The sequence below is a fragment of the Acartia tonsa genome, chromosome 10, assembly GCF_053477335.1.
Source record: "Acartia tonsa isolate MP-2025a chromosome 10, ASM5347733v1, whole genome shotgun sequence".
Taxonomy (NCBI): domain Eukaryota; kingdom Metazoa; phylum Arthropoda; class Copepoda; order Calanoida; family Acartiidae; genus Acartia; species Acartia tonsa.
In genome coordinates this window covers 48,463,365-48,487,005 of record NC_137269.1, presented here as the reverse complement: position 1 = coordinate 48,487,005, position 23,641 = coordinate 48,463,365, and the positions used below count along the sequence as shown (strand labels likewise).

At 32.0% G+C, this 23,641-nt stretch overlaps 3 protein-coding genes across 4 annotated transcripts in view; 2 read left to right on the top strand and 1 right to left on the bottom strand.

Moving 5' to 3' along the window:
* The window catches only part of LOC145330225 (ankyrin repeat domain-containing protein 13C), a 526,153-nt gene that overhangs the window by 53,902 nt on the left and 448,610 nt on the right, over positions 1 to 23,641 (top strand). The window lies entirely within an intron of this gene.
* MED1 (Mediator complex subunit 1) overlaps positions 1 to 23,641 on the top strand; it is a 509,044-nt gene that overhangs the window by 53,903 nt on the left and 431,500 nt on the right. The gene's annotated exons all lie outside the window — the stretch shown is intronic.
* LOC145330218 (glycine receptor subunit alpha-3-like) overlaps positions 15,052 to 23,641 on the bottom strand; it is a 74,951-nt gene continuing 66,361 nt past the window's right edge. The window contains exons 13-15 of one of the 2 annotated variants that reach the window (XM_080174828.1): positions 23,364 to 23,438; positions 20,578 to 20,661; positions 15,052 to 16,268 (exon numbers count right to left, since the gene is read on the bottom strand). In XM_080174828.1, coding sequence (XP_080030954.1) covers positions 16,131 to 16,268; positions 20,578 to 20,661; positions 23,364 to 23,438 — 297 coding nt within the window. In that variant the 3' untranslated portion in view covers positions 15,052 to 16,130. Of the gene's footprint in view, positions 16,269 to 20,577; positions 20,665 to 23,363; positions 23,439 to 23,641 lie in introns of both variants that reach the window. The other variant, XM_080174827.1, reaches the window with a different exon arrangement.

Below are 23,641 nucleotides of genomic sequence, written 5' to 3'. Positions count from 1 at the left end.
GATTATTTTATTTCCTACTGAATGTTTTAACTAGCGGCTACGCCCCCAGAGGCCTCTAGGGGCTCTTGAGGAGGGTGGTTTACAACTTTTTTTTTTGGGGGGGGGAGTACTTTTTTTCTGTGGGCGATTTTGGGAGGATGGTGGAACCCTCTTCAAAAATAGTTAAAAAATGTTCCAGGAGAACGCGAATGGTTCAGCGGTGAACGAGATCCTTCGGTACAGACAGACACACAGACAAATAAACAAACATCCTTTTACTTTATTATAAGGATTACTATTTTTTGCCATGAATATATCATAAAGAACAGACCAACAGACCAAGTAAGATATATATTAGAATCAGGGAGGAAGGGAGGGGACATTGGGCTGTTTATTACACTAGTCACCAAAGTTTTATGATTGCGTTTTCTTATTTATTGGATAACAACTTTGGGGGCTTTTAATGAATTTTGATTGGTTGATTCATTTAGTCCAAATATTTCAACCACTAATTGTAATCAGCAGAAGGGGTAATTTTGTATATCAATTTATGTTGCTAATATAGTCCCCAGATATTAGTGAATACGTTTCTCTATGGTCAGGGTAAGGGATTGGGTAAAGTCATATAGGAAGGATAGGGTAAAAAGTTATATCAACCAGCTGCGAGAAATATTCTCAGCTATCCTTTACGGACAGACAGAACCTAATTATAGAAAAGTTTCGCTTTTAAAAAAGATTAAGAAAATATAAGACTATCCAACATAAAAATGCTTTGAAAAGTCCTATTCTTAAAGGAATCTAAACTATACAGAAATTTATCTTTTATACTTTCCGAGATATTTATACTTTTTTATTAAATGACTCATTTATATTGGATGTAATGCTTTAATGGATATAAAAACCGTGAATATTGTGACGGAGTAATTTTGTCGTCAATTTAGGTTGCTAATGTAGTCCCCATATATTGGTCAATACGTTCCTCCATGGTCAGGGCAAGGGATGGGGTAAAGTCATAAAGGAAGGATGGGGTATAAAGTTATATCAACCAGCTGCGAGAAATATTTTATCAGGGTATGTGAAAATCTCTTACAATATCCACGTGTTCTTTATCCATTAATTCTTATTTTGAATCATTCAAGGACAAAGGGGCCATAAAACTGTAAATTACACTGGTACCCAAAAATTTCATAATCACAAAGTTCCAAACTGTGGTGTTCAAACATTTCACAAAAGGGGGTAATTTCCTTTCCTCAATTTTAGGATGTATACCATTTGTTTTATCCCCGAAGATCCCTGAAATCATACCAAGATCATTATTTTTGTAATAAATTATATTTGAAAAGGAATTCCTTCTAAAGTGACGTCACTTTTACATTTTTATCATTTACATATTTTCTTTTATATGTTTTTAGACAAACAAGAACAATTTTGTTTTTAAATAGCGCAGTAATTATAAAAAAAATAATCATTGAAAGTTAAACTCTCGTTGAAACAATATTCATAAGTAGTAAAGCTCAAAAAAATCATAGATGCTGATACGGTCAAGGAGATTTAAAGAGCGTTTGTTAAAATCAAGAATATAAAAATCACACAAACCTTTCTCACATATTTCCATGTTTTTTAATATTTAAATTTTGTAGCATGTCTGACAGACTGATGGACAAATTACATTCTGGTTGCTTATTGGTTTATGGAATCTTCTACAAAAACTTCAGCTTTTTATCTTAAATAGCAGATAAGAAAATAACATATCTCCATAAGCGTTGCGAAATAACTAACTAACGGACGTACACATTATAGCAAAAACATGCTTCATACGAACAAATTAAAGAAAAGCTTTGCTTTATACCAAGGATGACAACATCCATAAAGCAAGGCTCTGAAACGCCATGACACACAAACATTACTTCTTGTAGAGTGTCAAAACCTAATAAACAAAATATAAATATACAAGTTTTGACTAAATTATACGTAAATTTGTTGCAAAACTTCTTAAATGCAGAACACTGTTGAAGGACATACTGACATTTGAGGACTTGATTATTTAGATGCTTCGCTCATAATATTGTACCTTATTGTAATAGGAATCTGTACTCCAAAAATCAGATAACATAAAAAACTGTTGTTAAAGAAGTTAAAAAGCAACTTGTTTAAAATGGATGCACGGATATTCTGGTAATGCTTGTAGAGTTGCTACGCTTTCAAACTACTATAGGAATCATCATGAAAAGTTTGACATCGATAAGACAATTCTAACATGCCTAAATAAACGAAAAAAGCTATCCGTTACGTACGGACATACGGACCGACCTTAATCATAGAAAAGTTTTGCTTTATAAAAAGTATCAAGAATACCCTATGAAATATAATCTTTTTTGCCCTTGAAACGTTTAATATGTTTAAAATTAATATTTATGAATAGTTGTACTCTTTAGAAGCTGTTCAGATCAGGGATCTAAAGGGATAAGACAATGGCCAATAAATTGATACACAAAATTACCCCTTCTATAGATTAAATTTATTGGTTGAAACGTTTGAACACTCAACTTCCCAAAAGTTGTTAGGTCAACGAATAAGAAAACGTTATTATAAAACTTTGGGGACTAGTGTAATAAAAAGCCCATTGTCCTCTCTCTCTGTGTGTTTAGTTATGTATTTTTTATCGCAGATATTGGCTTCGCCTCTATCTACAGCATGACCCTCGAAAAAGTATTTTTAAGCATCTGCAGCCCTTATTTCTCAATGAATTATTATAAAATGCATATGTCCTTGTTCTCTATAGTATTCCACGTAAGTAGATAAAAAAAATTTTTTTTTACCTCCATTAACACCGGAGATTTTTAGTGCTAAAGTTTTGAAAAAGTGACTGAGGAAAAAGTAACTTTTAACATGATACGACTTTTATAGCAAAATTAAGCTAGAAATCCTTTTATTTTTGTTACTAGCAGAAACTTTATACAAAATTGAAATAAAAAATTTAGTTTTTGAGTAAAAAGCATTTTTTTACACATATTTTTTGAGTCTTTTTAGTTTAATGATATTTTGAAAAACTTACTTATTAGGCAAAATTGTTTAAGATTAAAAAACCAAATAAATCTCTATGAATATAGCAGGAAAATTGTTTTTGTTTCACAATCCTAACTTTAATAACAAAAAAGTTATAAAGAAAATAAAAATAAAACATAATGATTTTTTAGTCTAAAAAGCTTAATTTACCCCTTATTAAATAATTGAGATGTCAGAAAAGTAGGCGGAGCAACTGTCATAATTAATCCTTTTCTATAAATAAGGGTTAATAAATAACCTAAAATTTGCAAATAATCAATTTATTCAGTAGTATTTTTTGCCATTAAAAATTTATATTTTTTGGTGGAATAAAAAAGAAATATTTAGTTAACTTGTTTTTCTTTGTGTCTCATTATTCAATTGCCAGAAAAACATAATATAACCATCCAAAAAATAAGAGAAACAAAAAAAAATTCTTTTTCTCAGTCACTTTTTCAAAACTTTAGCTCTAAAAATCTCCGGTGTTAATGGAGGTAAAAAAAAAAATTTTATATTTGCTTACGTGGAATACTATGGAGAACAAGGACATATGCATTTTTTAATAATTCATTGAGAAATAAGGGCTGCAGATGCTTAAAAATACTTTTTCGAGGGTCATGCTGTACTACTTGCAATAAATTATAAAATATTGCATCGTATTACAGATTGTTAGCCCGAGGGCCGGCCGAAGGCCCGTCCTGACAAAACTGGTATTAATTTTATGATTTTATTTTAATATTCGTGGAATATTGTCTGTCAATCGATGATAAACGAGCACCGCTTCTATTCTACCGGATATCAATTATTTTCACGCCACACTGGAAATTTTCAAAAGCAAAGCTTTTCTATAATTAGGGTCGGTCCGTCCGGCCGTACGTCCGTCGGTAACGAAGTGTCCTATCGATTTCAAATTTTGCATGGTGATTCCTTTAGTAGTTAGGTACAATTTAGAAAGCATAGCAACTCTATAATCATTACCAAAATGTCCGTAGGTCAATTTTAAACATGTTTATTTTTTTATTTTTTTAACAACAAATTTTTATGTTAATAATCATCCGATTGGTCTGATTTTTTTATATTGATTCCTGGGACAATAAGGTATAATGCTATAAGCGAAGCAACTCTATAATCAATCCCTAAAATGTAAGTATGCCCATAAACATTGTCCTGTATACAGCAGCTTTTCAACAAATTTACTTACAATTTTGCTTCGACTCTTATATATTTATATTCTGATTATTCAGATTATATGTTAAGTGTTAATGTACGTTTGTCCTACCGTTTCAGTGCTTCGTTTTTATGGATGTTGTCATCCTTGTTTATAAATATTTAGAAATTATTAAAACAAGCATATTCAAATGAATATTCTAATAATTAAAAACGGATGAATCGCAGAATCTAAATGATTTTCGGCTATTTATTAATATCTAGCGGCAAACAATGACTGTGTCTACCAATTCCTGCTCTAGCATTGACCCTTTTTTTTCTTCATATCCCGTGAAAAATGATAATTTTGACCTTCATAGAAAAAAATTATTCTTAAACTGCATAATAAATGTTTTTTCATCTCTAGTAAGGATTTTGCATTGATTTTAATAGGATAGATCTAATTTTTAGAATTATAATAAAAACAAGGATGACAACATCCATATAAGCGAAGCACTGAAACGGTAGGACAAACGGACATTAACACTTGTATAGTGTCAGAACTGAATAATCATAATATAAATGTATAAGGGTCAAAGCAAAATTGTAAGTAAATTTGTTGAAAAACTGCTTGATTCAGGATAATGTTTATGGGCATACTTACATTTTAGGACTTGATTATAGAGTTGCTTTGCTTATTACATTGTACTTTGTTGTCCCAGGAATCAATATACCAAAAATCAGATCAATCGGATGATTAGATCACATAAAAATTTGTTGTTAAAAAAGTAAAAAATCAACATGTTTAAAATGGATGTACGGACATTTTAGTGATAATTATAAAGTTGCTACGCTTTCTAAATCGTACCTAACTATTAAAGGAATCACCATGCAAAATTTGAAATCGAAAGGACAATTCTAACATGCCTAAGTTAACAAAAAAGCTATCCGTTACGGACGGACGTACGGACGGACGTACGAACGGACCGACCCTAATTATAGAAAAGCTTCGCTTTTAAAAAGCGAATGGGGGATGGTAGCAACGTAGTAACTAACAATAAGAAAGTCCGTACGTCCGTTTAAAACTTGCTAATTGTTAGCTTTTTTATCCTATTCATATGATGCAGTATTTCTTTAAACAGAATTATTCATTTTGCAAAAAGTTTGTTAACAATTTTTTACTACGAATTGCCATCTGAAATTAGATATATAGCCTCTTAGAGGCTAAGGGCGAAGCCATTGGTACTGGTATAGTAAGTAGATTTTTTTCCATGTCTGCATTTAAAATTGCACTAAATTAATAGAGTTCTCTATATTAGGGAAGTTTATCATAGGGCCCGAGACGGTTTTAGGCTATTTCATTTTTAATTTAAGTCTTTGGGTGGTGTAAGCATATTTTGATCATGGAAAGTAGTAGTTTTCGTCGTTTCTTTTTCACATTAGTTTTTCTCCTAATTCTAGCTCCTGCGAGAGGCTTTAACCCTGCGGTTACCTAACCTAACAATCGTTTTCTTTTATGGTCCGAATATTTTTTGACATTTTTCGACAATCTAGAATCTAGGGTCGCAGCTGCTAGTATGTATGCCCAGGCATCTAAGGGATCTAAAGGGATTAGAAAATGGGCGATGAATTTATGTACATTCCCCATGGAGGTACACTAAATTATCCTTTTTGTAGATAATAATTAGTGGTTGAAACGTTTTGACACTCAAATGAATAAACCAACCAATGCAAATACAATAAAATCCCCCAAAGTTGTAAAGCCAACAAATAGGAAAACGTTAATATAAAACTTTGGGGACTATTGTGATAAACATATCAATGTACTATCCCTTCTTAATGTATGCCACTCTATCGTATACAGTACTCAATTGATATCCTTCTTTACTATTTAATATTTATGATAATATTTTTACATGATATTCAATATTTTTGTACTTTTTCTCATTGCACGGTTTTTGATAAATTAAATCTTTCATAGCATTCTTGGACTTTGTTACAGAGAGAGGGGACAATGGGCTGTTTATTACACTTGTACTCAAAGTTTTATGATAGCTTTTTCTTATTCGTTAGCTTAACAAATTTTGGGACTTTATCTTTCTAGCCATTATAATACTTATACTAAAGTAATAGGATGTTTGTCTGTTTGTTTGTCTGTGTGTCTGTAGCGACATAGGTCCCGTGAAGGTTTATAACTATTTTCTTGGGGGGTTGGACACCCCAACTCCCCCCCCCAAAAAAAAAAATGATGTGGGGGGGAAAAAATTTTCCACCCCCCAAAATATTTTTTTACTTTTTCTTTTAAAATCTAAAATAAGAAATTGGGTTATCAAATTTGACTCCCCCCTCCTCAAGTGCCCCTAGTGGCCTCTAGGGGCGTAGCCGCTAGTTATAATAAAACAAAATTCAAATAAGCTGACAAAGATGCCAACATAAAGATTAAACTTTAAATCGGACAGTCTGACAAACGAACATAAAGACATAAAATAGGGATCTAAAGTGATAAGACAAAGAACGCTAAATTAATGTACAACCCTATTGATGATACACAAAAGTACCCCTTTTGTAGATTAAAATTGGTGGTTGAATTGTTTGAACACTTATCTTAATGACTAGACTAATCAAAATTCACTACAGTCCCAAAAGTTGTCAACCAAAAAAATAATTGATTGTTATTTATACGTAAGAAGATAATTTTATGAATGAAGCTTAATAACTCCAGGTAAATTTTTGTTTACAATTATATTTACATAACGTTATTTTTAAGATTAATATTACAGCACAAAAAAGGCTAATTTATGCTGTAAATTTTCTGTCACACTAAAGTATAGATATATTATAAGAAACAGCTGGGGGTCTATTGGGAATTAATGCAATTTATTACAATAATCAACACCTTAGTAAGAAACCAGGAAGGGAAGGGATATCAGGCTATTACACTAGTCCCCAAAGTTTTAAATTAGCGTTTTCTTGTTCGTTGGCTTAACAACTTTGAGGACTTTTATTGAATTTTGAATAGTTGGTTTATTAGCCACTAATTTTAATTTACACAAGATGTAATTTTGTGTATCATCATCAGATATATACATCAATTTATCAGCCATTGTCTTATCCTTTTAGATCTCTAATAAGAAACAGTCTAAAATAAACACAACTGCAACGCACTGAAAAAGTAAAACAAAAAGTAGCGCAACAATAAAAAGAATATTAACAATTAGAATTTTAAAGGTTTAGTAAGATGAGACTATTATGTTGATTAAAATTATTTATGGAAAAGTTTGGTCTCTATTAATATTTAAAACTAGAGTTGGCTCAATATAACTATATCGCTATTGGCTAGTTTTCTATAAGTACATATCTATTTATCTATTTCTCAATAAATCAATTTTCCTCCCCCGCCATTACTATCTAAAAGAAAGACGTAAATATTTATTAATTTAAATGATTTTAAAAAGATTTTTTCAATTATATTTTTTTTCACATTACCATCACCAAAGGGTTAATATGATTAAAATTTTAGTTTTAATATTTTAACACAAAGGATGTGTTGCCACAATCAAATTCTTTTAAAATACAGTTTTCTTAATTTACTCTATTATGAACGTATATTTTTTATTTATGAAATAAGGATTAAATACTTCAATGTAATTCAAATATCTACATGAAGTGAAAAACTTAATTCATTCCATAAACAAATAGGATAAAGGTCTTATTGCTTTGGTCAATGAGAGTTTAATGATGATTATTGGAGCACTATGAGTTTTAAACACTTTACCATTGGAAGACTCGAGCTCATTTATAGACGTTTATTTCCTATATAGATCTGTCATGGATCTTGATGCAATAAAGCAGGCTGTTTTGTAAATGTTAAAAATTGGAAGATTTCATTAAATAAAAGTAATCGCAAATATACTTTGTAAATAAACCCCTCATGTCTTTTAGGCTGATAAAAATTTTCAGAATTAATTAATTGCTAAATTTTTAAAAACGAAGCTTTCTTATGACTATGGTCTGTACGTCTGTTTATCATGTATATTAAAATTGTCATATTGATTTCAAACTTTGGATGATGATTCCTGTAATAATTAGGTATATTTTAGAAAACGCAGAAACTCTATTATCATTACCAGAAAGTCCGTACGTCCATTGAAAACATGCTGATTCTTGACAACATGTTTTGTATGACATAGTTATCCTATTTATCTGATTTTTGTGACAAAAATTCCTAGGACAACAAGAAACAAAGCATCTCTATAAACAAGTCATAAATGTAAGCATTTTCTTAAACAGAACTATTTATACTTTTAAATTAATATTATGATAATGATTCTCCAGTTTTTTAAGTGTTTATGTTCGTTTGTTCTACCTTTTGATTTTAGATCATCGCTTTTATGGATGTTGTCATCCTTGTTTAATCATGATTAATTCTTACTTTAAAAAATTTAAACTTAAATTTTGTTGTACGTGTATCCAATGGATTTATGAATTAGAAGGTACAAGTGAAGCTGGCTAAAATAATGATCCCTCCCCCCTTTACTCCATCCCCTCCCTTGTATTTAAGGAAAGTATTTTCTCGATTAATATCCGGTGGATTAGAACCGGTTCTCATCCATACGAAAAAACTGTCTAGCATCGTATTATAACGAGTTTTTTTTCGGCATCTCGGGACTAAAAGAACTTTTATTCTGATAATTGTATGTTTTATATCCACGGAAAGCTGTTTATAATACGATGCGAGAAATAGCTATTATTGATATTTTTAAGAGTGTTGCACTTGTCCTTATGTAAAATTGTATTACTGTTAATTAAATATACCACAAGAAATATTGGGAATAGTCCCTTTCGTGGCAACGCTCCTTAAGGGGCGATTCTTCGTATTTTCACAGGAGTTTTTTACCTATCTCTAGCCCCTGCGGGGGCTCTAAATCTGCAGGGCCAATTACCTAACCCTGCGGGACAATCACCTAACCCAAAATACGTTAACAGAACATAAAATAACCTATTAAAAGCCATTTTAAAAATACGACGAATCGCCCCTTAATGGGCGTTGCCACGAAAGGGATTATTCCCGAAATATTATTAAATATGTGTACATACATTTATGTCTAGCCGAGAAATAATGAATATAGTATATACTTAGATATACTGACAGTGTAAAATTTAGCTTGCTATTATGGACCCTATTTATTGATCAGTTTGTTCATGTACTTGGAAGGGATGGGGTAATAATTATAAGGTTTGCTTGGGGGTATTGATATTTTGAGAGATTGATGATAAATTGATATTTTCCCCCAAATATGAATTAACAAGGATGACAATATCCATAAAAGCGAAGCACTGAAACGGTAGGACAAACGGACATGAACACTGCTTTATACAGGATAACGTTTATGGACATACGCTTTCTAAATCGTATCTAACTACTACTAATCACCATGCCAAATTTGAAATCGATAGGACAATTCTAACATGCCTAAATTAACGAAAAAAGCTATCCGTTACGGACGGACGGACCGACCCTAATTATAGAAAAGCTTCGCTTTTAAAAACGAATAAGAAAAAGTGTTTTAAAAACTTTGAAGATCAGTATAATTTACATTTTAATGTCCCCTTCTTCCTGCCAAAACTTTTGTTTTTTTTCCGACCAAACTTTTGATGAAAATAACATCATGTTCATTGATTTTATTTAGCTACGGCCATTTTGTGTCTTATGTCATTTAGAGGAAAGCCAGAATGTTAATAGTTGGTAAACATTGTATCAGCCTTTTACTTATCCGCGACTGTGGCTTAACACGTAGCGCACTCGCTTGTCGTCGGGTAGGGGATAGGTTCAAATCCTGGCTTAACACGGCGTCATAACCAAAGACGTTTAAAATGGTTCCTACTGCTGCTATGTCAGGTGTGCGACATAATATTAAGAGTAGGCGCAACTCACTACTCCATGCACAGTTAGGCCTTCTCAGACAGAGGTCGTGCATCAAAGGGTTGGTTGTCTGATGGGCGAATGGACGCTTTACACAACAATCATAAGCGAAGTATGTTTCAAGGTGCATAAAGAAGTCTATAAACCGAAGCGCCACCAAGCCCACTAGAGTCATACTCAGCCTTTTACCTAACCCTATTAAAAAGGTTTGACCTTAGAATGGATAATAACCACAGAGATGGGTTTTTGAAAGATGAATGCCGCGTTTCTTGATTGATTGATTGACTAGACAGAGTATACAACTATTTATTTAATTATTTCGCTTTTGTTGGTACGGCCTTCATAGAAGAAAAACAAATTATCTTCAATCCATTTTTGCTGCATATTAATATGCAGCAAAAATGGATTGATAGACCTGACGTTAAAGTGTCATTGATAACAGACTCGCCTATAATAATGTAGTTGTGGATAGCAGAATAGTTATTTATCGCATTATATTATTAACAAATTGTCGCGGACATTAAAATAAAAAAGATATAAGATTAAAACTGACATTAATTTTATTATTTTTCATTTTGATATTTGAAGAAATTAACTGTGATTTGAATTTTTAGTAAGACTGAGAACTGGTTCTAATCCAGTGGCTATTAATCGGTTTCAAAGCCCTACTGAAAATATTGTTCATTTAAGTGCAGAAATATTCATGAAAAGCGCATTGTTATTTACAATAATGAAAGTTTGAAATTAATTTTCATGTTTTTTATTAGTCCCCAGGGCCTACTTCAGGATAAGTGTACTAGGGATCCAAAGGGATAAGACAATGGCCGATAAATTGATATACATCCCCAATGATACTACATAAAATTAATCCTCCTATAGAATATAATTAGTGGTTGCAACGTTGAACACTTAACTTAATGAACCAACCAATCAAATTCAGTAAAAGTCCCCTAAGTTGTAAGGTGAACAAATAAGAAAAGTTATTATTTAACTTTGGGGACTAGTGTAATAAACAGCCCAATGTCCCCTCCCTCCCTGGATAAGTGTATACTTGATAAATATATTTATGAAGAAAAATTCCTCTATAAGCTAATCTACTTAAAAAAATGTTTTTCTCGTTTTAGAGATAGTCTGTACGTCCTTATGTATCTTTGTTCTATTTCATTGGCGATTTGGAGTAGAATTATACAGGATAAAATAAAAGTAATGTACTAAGTACTTATACAAGCACTTTCAATAAGGAAGAAAATTAAATCTTTAAAGAAAATTACGTTTTTACAAATTGAAAAAAAAACACTTTTTTAATGTGTACCTATTGACTTTTTTTCATAATCTATTGAGCTTTGCTTTAATTTTGCTGAAATGGATGTTGTCATTCTTATTTTTTATATAAAATGGAGTGTGGTTAAGAAAATACCTCAAAAACTATTTATTGGTTATTTTAAATACTTTTTTAATATACTTGCTTTTTGCTGCAGCTATTTTTTTTATACAGCAAAGAAATAGAAATAGAAGAGTAGAAGAATATTCTGAACCCTTTTTTCGTCAAATCTAAGAGGGAACATTCCTAGCAGACAAAAGTATTGTTTACTTTCGACTCAAGCTGATGTGGATTCTTAAAAAATTATAGACTCGCTATTCGATAGTGAGGCAAAATTATTTTTGTGAAAAATCATCCAAAAGCACATTAAAAATCTACAAAAATTAAACAAAATCATATGTTAATAACCCTCTTAAGATTTTATTTCATTTTTGTAAATTTTTTTATTCGATTTTGGAGGATTTTTCACAAAAATAATTTTGCCTCACCAGCGAGTTGCCAGCCTAACTTTTTTTTTAAGAATCCAACTTTGTTTCAAGCTTTCAAATTGTAAACGAAATTTTTGGGCAATTAATTCTGATTCCGCAAAGCTTTCTACTAAGAAAATATACTGTTAACAGTTGACTTTTATGTATGTATGAAATGAAAAAAAACATGCCTTCGTAGGAAAATGTGTACATAATTTCAACCAATGAGATCCAATGTAAATTCCGATGCGATTCTCCTATTGGCTCAATCAGACATTCCCTCTCTTTCTTAGTACCTTTATTAGCAAAGATTAACTTTAAACGTTAATATATAATTCATTGGATGTATATTGTATATTGTATAATCCTTATACTAAAGTAACAGGATGTCTGTGTGTTTGTGTGTCTGTACCGAAGGATCTCGCTAACCGCTGAACCGATCGGGTTCTCCTTAACAGGGTAGCTTCTCGTAGGTCCTAGGAAGGTTTATAACTATTCTGGGGGAGGGTACCACCACCCTCCCAAGAGAAATCACAATAAAATCGAAAAAAAATGAAATAGTGTCGCTAGCGTATAGTCGCCTTGCGTAGAAACATGAATTTAACAGCTGATAACATAGACACATTATTTCTCAAATTAGATGTTTAAAATAAAAAAAAAACATTTAAATGTCACTAGAGGTCTCTAGGGGCGTATCCGCTAGTAAGTAGATATTGTGACAGGGAAAATTTGTCGTCAATTTGGGTTGCTAACAATAGGTTCCTCCGTTAGTAGTTGTTTTGGGACAAGGCATTCCCCCCACTCTAACTATTTATGTCGCCCATCTGACATAGTAGCAGTAGGAACCACTTTAAACGTCTTTAGTTATGACGCAGTGTGGAACCGAGATTTGAACCTATCACCTTCCCGACGACGAGCGGATGCGCTACGTGTTAAGCCACGGTCGCGGGTTTATCGATTAGGATAGTATTGCTTCTAATAAAACACGAAAAACATCAAAAATGAGGTAAAATTTATTTATAAAATTTCTTTCGTTAATTTACATTTCTTAATTAAAACAATTTAATTTACATTACAATTACAGAATTAGATATTATTAAAATACTGACGGGGTTATACTTATATATTTTTTTTGAAAAAAACGTTATCTAATATTTATTCTGACAAAAGTTGAAATACAATTTAATTACTTTGATTGTATTGTCAGGGAGGGAGGGGACATTAGACTGTTTATTACACTAGTCCCATTAAGTGTTATAATAACGTTTTCTATTCGTTAGCTTTACAACGTTGGGGACTTTTATTTATTTTGATTTCATTTAGACAGTATATAAGACCAAAAAAATATTTACTTAGAACTGTAATGAAAGTCAGGAATCGATAGAGATAATACAATGTACATCCCCAATGATTTTACACAAAACTAACCCTTTTGAGATTACAATTAGTGGTAGAAAATTTGGCCCTAAGCCAACAAATAAGAAAACGTTATTATAAAACTTTGGGGACTAGTGTAATAAACAGTCCAATGTCCCCTCTCTCCCTGAAATAAAGTATTCATCAACAGAATTAAATAATTCCAGTGTCAAAACATATTAATCAAACAAGGATGACAACATCCATAAGTAGCGAAGCTCAAAATTTATTGATAGACAAAAAATCAGGAAAAAATAATCTTTTGAGTATGCTAAAAAGATATAAATGAAATAAATCACGAAACCTTTTAAAAATATTTTTTGAAGAATTAAGCTAAGAAGAAAAAATGTAAAATCTAGAAATCGATCTTGCACCCCAACCAATAGCAAGTCTTAATTAAACTTGGGGAAAATATGTATAATGTTGAATTAATTAATCCCTAAAAATTACAGCTGTTTATCTTGAATAGGAGTCGAAAAAATCATGAAAAAATTTAAAAACTAGGAATCGATCTAGCACCCCAACCAATTATCATGTCCTAAAAAAACCTAATAGAAATGTGTAGAATGTTGACTTAATTAATCCCTAAAAATTCCAGCCATTTATCTTGAACAGGAGTTGAGATAATCATAAAACTTGAAAAACTAGGAATCGATCTAGCACCCCAATCAATATACAAATCTTAATGAAACTTAAGTAAAAATATGTAGGATGCATATTTACTTAATCCCTGAAAATTTCAGTCGTCTGTCTTGAAAAGAAGTCGAGAAAATTACAAAAATAAAAAAAATCTAGGAATCGATCTAGCACCCCAATTAACAAACAGATGGACAAAACAATGTATAGATTAGAAGCGCATATGTCATGGGAATCTGCACTAAAAATTTCAGCTGTCTATCTTTAATAGGAGCCGAGAAAATCACGTTTCCCCCACTTTGTCTCAGACGGACGGACAGACGGACAGACGGACGGACGGACAGACGGACAGACGGACAGACGGACGGACAGACGGACGGACATTTCGAATTATAGAGTAGCTTCGCTACTAAAAATTACAGATCACAAAATCACTTTACAACTTGTAAAGTGATTTTAATTACAACATTAAAAGGTTAAATAAAATAAAATTCACTAAACATTTTATTTATTTTGAATAAAGGTAGAAAAATATTTTTTTCCTTTAACCCAAAGGGGGGATTTTATTTTCTTAATAAACTTTTTTTCCAGAATGGCTTTGAAACAGATTAATATCCGCTGGATTAGAACCGGTTCTTTTTCATACTAAAAAATCATGTATAGCATCGTATTACAGACAATTTTCTACGAATATCAAAATTAAGGTTCATTAGTCCTCGCCTCAGCTCTGTCCCCTATAGGTAACAAAACTGACTTTAATTTTATTAATAATATCCGCGGAAAGCTGAATAACTGAATAACTATTCTGAGCTTTTTTGTTGTTTACAAACAAAATGAACCCTTTTACATTTAATCACATTGTTGAGGTCAGCTTGGTATTTTATGCCAATTGAAAGTAGCGCAGCAACTCTATCATTAAGTGATGGTTACTACGTCATCGCTTCCTTTAAAAAGACTAGTGGCTGCGTCTCTTGCATCTATAGCTCTGTGTTCGAAGAGGAGATGCATAAAAATAGGGTAAAAATAAGTAGCCCCTAACCATCTCGTATATGCATTTGCATATAACTGTCTTTTTTCTCTTAAGGGTAGAAATTAGCTTTTGGAATGCTTAATTATGATTTTTTTATAACTTAAAACTAAAATTCCTTTTTACATTAAGTCTTTTTCAAGTTGTACTCTAATATATTGTTTTACTATAAAGGCAGAACAGATAAAACAAAAAAGTAAAATTTTTACTATAGTTAATAATTTTACTTGAAAATAAAACACGGTTACAATATTTATGTACTTTATATATATGTATGAATATGGAATGAAATATGTACATTTATGATTTTGTTACTTGTTTTATTATACATTATTTTCAAAAAAAGGTAATATGACTCATTTTTAATGATAATGATAAAGTAAAAAAAGTACCTTATTTAAAAGGAATAAAGTATAAAAAATGTTTCTTGCTTTAAAAAAGGCGCATGGCTTTAGAAAATGCGCAAAAAATAAAATAGCACTTTTACACACATGTTATTAAAGTAAATCAAAATAAAAAAAAAGTTAAATATCGCATCGCATCATAGACAGCTTTTCGCGGATAAAAAATGTACAATTATCACATTAAATCCAGTTTTGTTAACTCTAAGGGGAACAAACCCCAGAGAAACAAAACTGGTATTAATCTTATGTTTTTTTTTATTTTGATATTCGTAGAAAACTGGATATAATACAATGCTATACATAACTTTTCAGAATGGCTGAGAAACTGTTCTTATCCACCGGATATTAATCTTTTTCGAAGCCATACTGGATAAGAAAATGTGAAAAAAATTTAATTAAATAAAATGAAGCGTAATACATTTGGTAACTATTTTAATTTAATGCATAGTGTTAATATTTATTTTAGATGAAATGCATGGAATAGGGAAAGGACAATGGCACATAATTTAATCCACATATCTTTTTTCTCTAATATTTTCAGGGAGGGAGGGGACATTGGGCTGTTTATTTCAATAGTCCCCAATTTTTTTTATAAAAAGGCTTATCAATTAATTGAAATTTAAAGAAGGGGGTAATTATGTGCATCATCATTGGGGATGTACATTAGTTTATTGCCTTATCCCTGTAGATCTCTGTACATATTTTAGAATATAAGATTAATTTATCCCCCATTGTTATTTCCCTGGCGGAGAAATGTACGTGGGGCTTAATGGGCTTCGTCCTTCTCATACAACATGACGGTTAGGTAGAGGGTCCAGTACACGCCATTGAACAGCAGGAACAGCAGGGGGAATAGCACGAAGGCCCCGCGGTCCAGGGTGTTCTTAAATTTTGTCAATTTCTCCTGAAACAAGGATGACATCATCAATAAAAGCTCTAAAATAAGAAGTCCAAACAAGACAAAAACCAAATTGCTGCAAAATTGTGTCAAAAATGATCCATGTGACGTCGTAAAAATGAGGAAGATGAGAGGAGAAGTGGGAAAGAAAACCCCTAAAAGAGAGATTATTAATCCCTTATTTTATGACGTCACAGGGATGATTTTAACACAATTTTGCATCAATTTGTTCTTTGTTGAACTTTATTGCAAAGTTGTGTAAATATAGGAATCTGTTTAAGGGCGTACGGACTCCATGGTTTTAATAATACCGTTCCTAGGCTTTATAAATCGTACTTTACTGTTATAGGAATCATTGTGCATAGTTTGAAATCTAATTCTAACGTGCTAAAATAGGGGAAAAGAGCCATCCGTTCCGGACGTACGGAAGTATGGACCAAAACTAATTATAGATAATCTTCGCTTTTAGAAATATGTTTATTTAAACCTAAATAGTTGAATAAATGACAAAAGGATGACAACATCCCATACAAGCAAGGCTCTGAAAACTTAAGGTAGAGTGTCAAAGCTTAATAAGCAGAATTTTAAGATAAAGATTTACACCAAATTTTATATAAACTCTTTGCAAAATTAATTTCTTAATAAAATCATAAAAGCTAGAGGCAGAGACCAGGGACTAAAGGGATAAGACAATGACCGATAATTGATGTTAATCCCCAATGATGATAAACAAAATTTCCTTTTCTGAAGATTGCAATTAGTGGTTTAAACGTTTGGACACTCAACTTATTTAAACAACCAATCAAAATTCAATAAAAAGTCCCCAAAGTTTTTAAGCAAATGTCACGCCCAATGTTCTTTCCCTCCCTGGTAAAATAGCGTTTTCTTCTGACATAAGTAAACCCCTAAAAGCTAGGGACAAAGACGCTATTACAAAAGTACGCATTATTAAAACTCTATTCATCCTTAATTAAATTACATTGCATTTATATTCTACCAATTCTAAAAATGAAATTGTATAAGTTGTAAAAATGTCACTCGCTATGCCATCAAAAATTAGATAATCTAGATAAATACTCTCTAAATTAGCCAATGGGATAACAGTGGAGGTACATTCTTGACATGTTATTGGTTTAAATTGTGTACGAAGCTTTACAAAGTATCTAAAGAAACAGCCTTGTGACGTCATAATTATCTATCTCTTTTAGGGGTTTACTTTCCCATTTCTCCTCGCATCCCTTATTTTTATGACGTCACACGGCTGACTTTTTAGACACGTTGTAAAGCTTAATTTTTTTTACAGTTTTTAGTAAGAGAAAGGTCAGTTATTTTTTTCATTTCATTTGTATAATGAGTTAGCTATAAATAGTCGCATTACTTAGGATAAAGTATATTACAAAACATGTATGTTAGCTATGAACAGTTGAATTTTTTTTAGGATAGAGCTAGCTTTCGGGAAATTATATCCTTGACAAATTTTGAATAAATCGTGTATAAGAAACACAAATAAAGGTATTTGTTTGTTAGATTTTTAATAAAAGTTTGACGGATTTTTGAGGTCAGATGGGCAATCATGATATATTATGTCTAGTGTCATCAATTAGAATTGAAAAATTGTCAAAACCAAATCTAGATTTTCATTTTTAATACTCTTTTAACCAATTACAACAAAAAATGAAAAATTATTATTCGCTTTGAAAATTTGCGCTTTCAAACAGGAAGTAATATCATAAAGTATATTAAAAGTGAAGATTTTCTATTATTAGGGTCCGTTCGTCCGTAATGGTTAGGTAACAGTTAGCTCTTTTCATTAGTTTAGACATGTTAGAATTGTCCTATCAAGGTGATTACTATAACAGTTAGGTATGATTTAGAATGTGTAGCAACTCTATAGTCGTTACCAGAATGTTCGTACGTTCATTTAAATCATGTTGATTTTTAACTTTTTTGGCAACAATATTTTATGTGATATAATTGTTCAATACATCTTTTTTTTCGGAATAGTGATTACAACAAATTCCAATATTTATAAGAGAATCATCTCTGTAATAAAGTCCTAAAAATGTAAGTATATCCTTTAACAATATTCTGTATTTATCATTTACGTACAAATTTGTCAAAACATATAACATTTATGTTTTGTTTAAACAGTTTTTAAATTCTACAAGAGTAAATGTATTACCATTTCAGACCTTCGCTTTTATGGATGTTGTCATCCTTGTTTTAAAAAATTGAAATTGTTAGATATGCATTTGTTTTTTTTCTTTGGGTCAGGATAGGTTACAGTCCTTGGTAGCCCTGTAGGGTTAGGACACCAAAGTCATATGCCCCACAGGGTTATGGTCTAACGGCTGAGTTAAACAGAGAAAAAATATAAACCCCATCTTATTTTCCTTTTATTTAAAAAATAAGGACAATAAATTCCATTAATGTCCTAGAAATCAGTATTCCAAAAATCAGATCAATCGAAAGGACAATTCCAACGTGCCTAAATTAACGAAAAAAGCTAACCGTTCCGGACGGACGGACAGATCATAATAATATAATTCTTCGTGTTTAAAAGTATAAGGGGCAGGGCATAGACGTCCAAGGGGGGGGGGGGGTTAAAGTGGGGATTACCCCCCCCCCCCCATTTTTTTTTTCATTTTACCCCCCTCCCTCCCTATTTTAAATTTACCCCCCCAAAAAACGAATTACCCCTCTTAAACAAATTTTACCCCCCCCAAAAAAAAAGCTTGGACGCCCCTGGGGCAGGGTAAATTTTACTTTCATTGGCCCATCCTTATGGAATATGTGAATAAATCAAATAAATTGGAAAACAATTTTCAACTTTGATCTGAAAATTGCCCGGGTAATTGAATAATTTAAATACAGTGTGTTCAAAATTTTAGAATCTTGATAACAAATTTGACAAAGCCCAAATTTTGTCAAAATTGTGTCAAAAATTATACATGTGACGTCATAAAAATGAGGGATTATCCATATCCTTTTTGGGGGTTTTCTTTCCCACTTCTCCTCTCATCTCCCTTATTTTTATTGCGTCACATTTATCATTTCAGACACAATTTGGGCTTTGTCACAAAAATAAATTTTTCTCTTTTTTTGCTACTAAGCATTAAAAAGCAATTGTCGAATTTGAAAACTTTTCTTGTTGTTACCTAAATAATATGTGACGCAGAGAGAAAAGGTACAATGGGCTTTTTAATACACTAGTCCTCAAAGCTATCTTTTAACGTTTTCTTATTCGTTGGCTCAACATTTTTGGGGACTTTGAATGTGTCCGAACATTTAAACCACTAATTTTAATCTAAATTAGTGGTAATACTTTATTGAGGAAGGTCATATATTTACCGGCTATTGTCTCATTCCTTTTAGATCCCTTGGTGTGACGAGTCTTTATATATGCTAAACATATTGAAAAGAGGAATTCATTATGCATGTGATATCAAACACTTTCCCAAAGTCAAAATGACTTAAACTACACCGTCATTTGAAAATGTAAGATAATGACGAATTTTATCTTTAAATGATTCCTGTAATTTAACGGTAGAAACACAATTTTAACGTTATAGTTTATTGGAGCACGAATTCAGAATTAACTTATTTAATTACACTTTTAGTATCGAAGCTACTCTGTATTTAACTTTGTCCAGCCGTCCATTAGTATATTCGTACGTCTGTCCGTCAGTCTGTAACTCAATGAAAAAATGTAAATCTAGATGGCTATATTGATATTGGTTCATCAGTCTATCTCTTATTTTATACCACTGAATGCCTGACCTATAACTAACTTTGTCCATCCATAATGTTTTGTGCTTCTCTTCTTATGAATGTTGCAAATTGTCATCTTTGGTATATTAAAGAATAAATATATAATCCAGACAACCACCTGGCCTAAGTGGTGGGGACCTTTTTCGTCTGCTAACAAATTGCTTTTTGTTTCTTCTGAATTTATATCTTCGACACTATTGATTTATATTCAAAGACCCAATTGAAAGTTGGCACCCATGGGTAGAGTTATATATAACTCGTGCCCCCTCTATTATTTAACTTTGATATTTAACGAACATCTGTAGCAAGTTACCGTAGCCCTTCGGGCCTAAAGGCAGGAGTTTTATATAGTACCAAAAATTTTCTCAAACTGGCCTACCATTGGTCATAAAAGATATAAACTTGCCTGCCATTAGATATTTAGTCTGTGTATTGGCCTATCATTGATCATTTGTATTGTATAACGTTATTTATAATATGTAAAGCGCTTTCTAGAGGCCCTTTTCTTGACGAACCCTGTGCAAAGAAATAAAAATGTAAATACCTCATCTGAATGTGAAATTTTCCTCAGCTTCAAAGAATTTGTTCTTCTCCATTTTCTTTTTCTCTCTGGACGTTTTCTCTCCACCTGCTCAAATTCATTTTTTATTATTATTATATTTTTTATAATATTTCTTGGCTCCTATAAAAGATAAAAGGCTGAAACTTTTTGTCAACATTCTCATCAATATGGAGCATAATTAAGTTTAAAACATCCATAACGGTCGTACTACTTTTAGACAGGTTTTTAGCTACTTTCATAATTTTTTTAATTTGTTACCTAACCTAACTATAGAGATGCTTCGATTAAAAAAAACATTCCTGAGACTTCAATTTTTAGGTTTAGCGATTAGTCAGACAAATATGTTCCATTTACAAAAATAAGAGTTTTTAAATTTCTTTTTCATTTCAAAGCCAAAAAGTACTACTATACTATGTTTTATTTCTTCATTGCCCTATCACTGTATTATATCTGAATCTTTCTCATATCACTAATCACACTATCTCTCTTCAGGGGAGGGAGGGGACATTGGGCTGTGTATTACACCAGTCCCCAAAGTTTTCTATTAATTTTTCGTATTCGTTGACTTACAACTTTGGGGACATTAAATTTTAATTCATTAAGTTGAAGTGTCAAAACGTTTCACCTACTTATTGCAATCTAATGCAGGGGTTATTTTGTATATCATCATTGGGAATGTACATCAATTTATCGGCCATTGTCTTATCTCTTTAGATCCCTGCATACTGACAATAGCGTATTGTTTTTACCACACAAATATGACATATCAAATAATAAGAAGGTGCTTTCCTAAGAATTCATCAGTGGACCTAAAAAAAGCCTCCGTAAAATTTTAGTCATATCCTTAATTTTAATGATATGGTATTATATTTTGTATTATAAGAAAAGTAGTCATGATTGACATATTCACGACATGGTAGTTTTAATGACATTATTAATATCTAATATTTGGAATTAAATGAAAATAAAAGTAGGCTGCCACATTATCGACTAAATACTTATGTTGATATGATAATAGCATAAAATTTTTGTCAAGGAATTACCTCCTCCCCCCCCCCCCCTTCGTTTTTTATATAAATTAGCAGCTAGAGGCCTCTAGTGGTGATACCCTTTCCCAAAATAGTCTTGTAAACTTCCCAGGACCTATGATAAGCTACCATATCGGTTCAGCAGTTAGCAAGATCCTTCTGTACAGACAAACACACAGACAGACAAACACATCCTGTTACTGTTATAGAAGGGGGTTTGATAATGACCTAATCGAAACAAATATGGAATTATACCAATAAGAATTATTTCTGTACAGTATTATTTCCTTTTTTTTTGATTGGATTTTCTCATTGACCAAGGATATGCAATATAAATTAAAGTTTCATTGATTAGCGGCCTCGTCCCTAGCAGACTCTAGTTATACTTTAGTTAGATGGGTGGGAGGGGGGGGGGGGGTGGTGAATGTCTATCCATAACATTATATTTAAGATTTAAATGAAAAAATAAAATAAAAACTTCAGGGGTTAATTTTTCTTGAAGAGAGGGTGGAGGTATCTTTTAAAAAACCTTTCCGAAAGCTTTGCGGTAAATGAGATCCTCAAAGATCATACTTTTTTGAGATTTTTTGCTTCACACTTTTATAACGATATATCGACGATAAATTATTGGCGTTGCAATATAATTAACATCGGATAAATATATTTATTAAAGTGCCATTGTCATGTTTTTAGAAACTCATACAACATTTAAAAGGAACTCTTTGACTAGATGAAACGTTGGTGGCTAAACGTTGCTTTTCGAAAGACCTATCTCTCTCTCTCAAGATAAACGTTTATGTACAGTTGCATGTTATCATTGTTAGAAAAGATAGTTTTTATACAAGGTTTCGTTTAGGAAACGTCCAACGAGGTAATATTCTAAGGAATCCAATTAATATCCGCTAGATTTGAACCGGTTCTCAGCCATACTGAAAATTCATTTATAGCAGTTTTGTTTGCCCCGAGAGGCTGAATGCCCAGTCTTTTTTATTCTGAAAATTTTTCATTCTAATATCCGCAAAAAACTGTAATATTCTGGGAAATTCGATTAATATCCGCTAGATTAGAACCGGTTCCCAGCCATACTGAAAAATCATGTATAGCATTGTATTACAAACATTTTCCACAAATATAGAAATGAAAATCAGAGAATTAAAACCAGTTTTGTTAGCTCTTATAATTTTTCATTCTTATATCCGCGGAAAGCTGTCTATTATACGATGCGATAAGTAACTATTAAGACTCACCAGACAATCAGTAAGAGGTTCGTGCATGAGACAATGTTCTGCTTCAAGTGCCTTTAGGGGCGTAGCTGCTAATATGATAGAAAACTTATTAAGACTCACCAGACAATCAGTAAGAGGTTCGTGCATGAGACAATGCTCTGCTTCAGATGCCTCTAGGGGCATAGCTGCTAACATGATAGAAACTTATTAAGACTCACCAGACAATCAGTAAGAGGTTCATGCATGAGACAATGTTCAGCTTCAGATGCCTCTAGGGGCATATCTGCTAACATGATAGAAAACTTATTAAGACTCACCACACAATCAGTAAGAGGTTCATGCATGAGACAATGTTCAGCTTTAGGTGCCTCTAGGGGCGTAGCTGCTAACATTATAGAAACTTATTAAGACTCACCAGACAATCAGTAAGAGGTTCATGCATTAGACAATGTTCAGCTTCAGATGCCTCTAGGGGCATAGCTGCTAACATGATAGAAAACTTATTAAGACTCACCAGACAATCAGTCAGAGGTTCGTGCATGAGACAATGTTCAGCTTCAGGGGCTGGATACAGCTTCACTGGAGAATTCTAAAAATAATGGATTTATTATTCCTTGGATCCTACACCAGATTTTCATGTTCTTTATTTAAGTGAACTATGTAGCAGGCTAAAATAACGATCTCCTCAATCCCCTCCCCTCCTACTGGATAATCGGCACGTCCAATAAATACGAGGGAAAACTGCAGCATAAATTGACGACAATTTTTCCCTGTCATAATATCCACTTACAT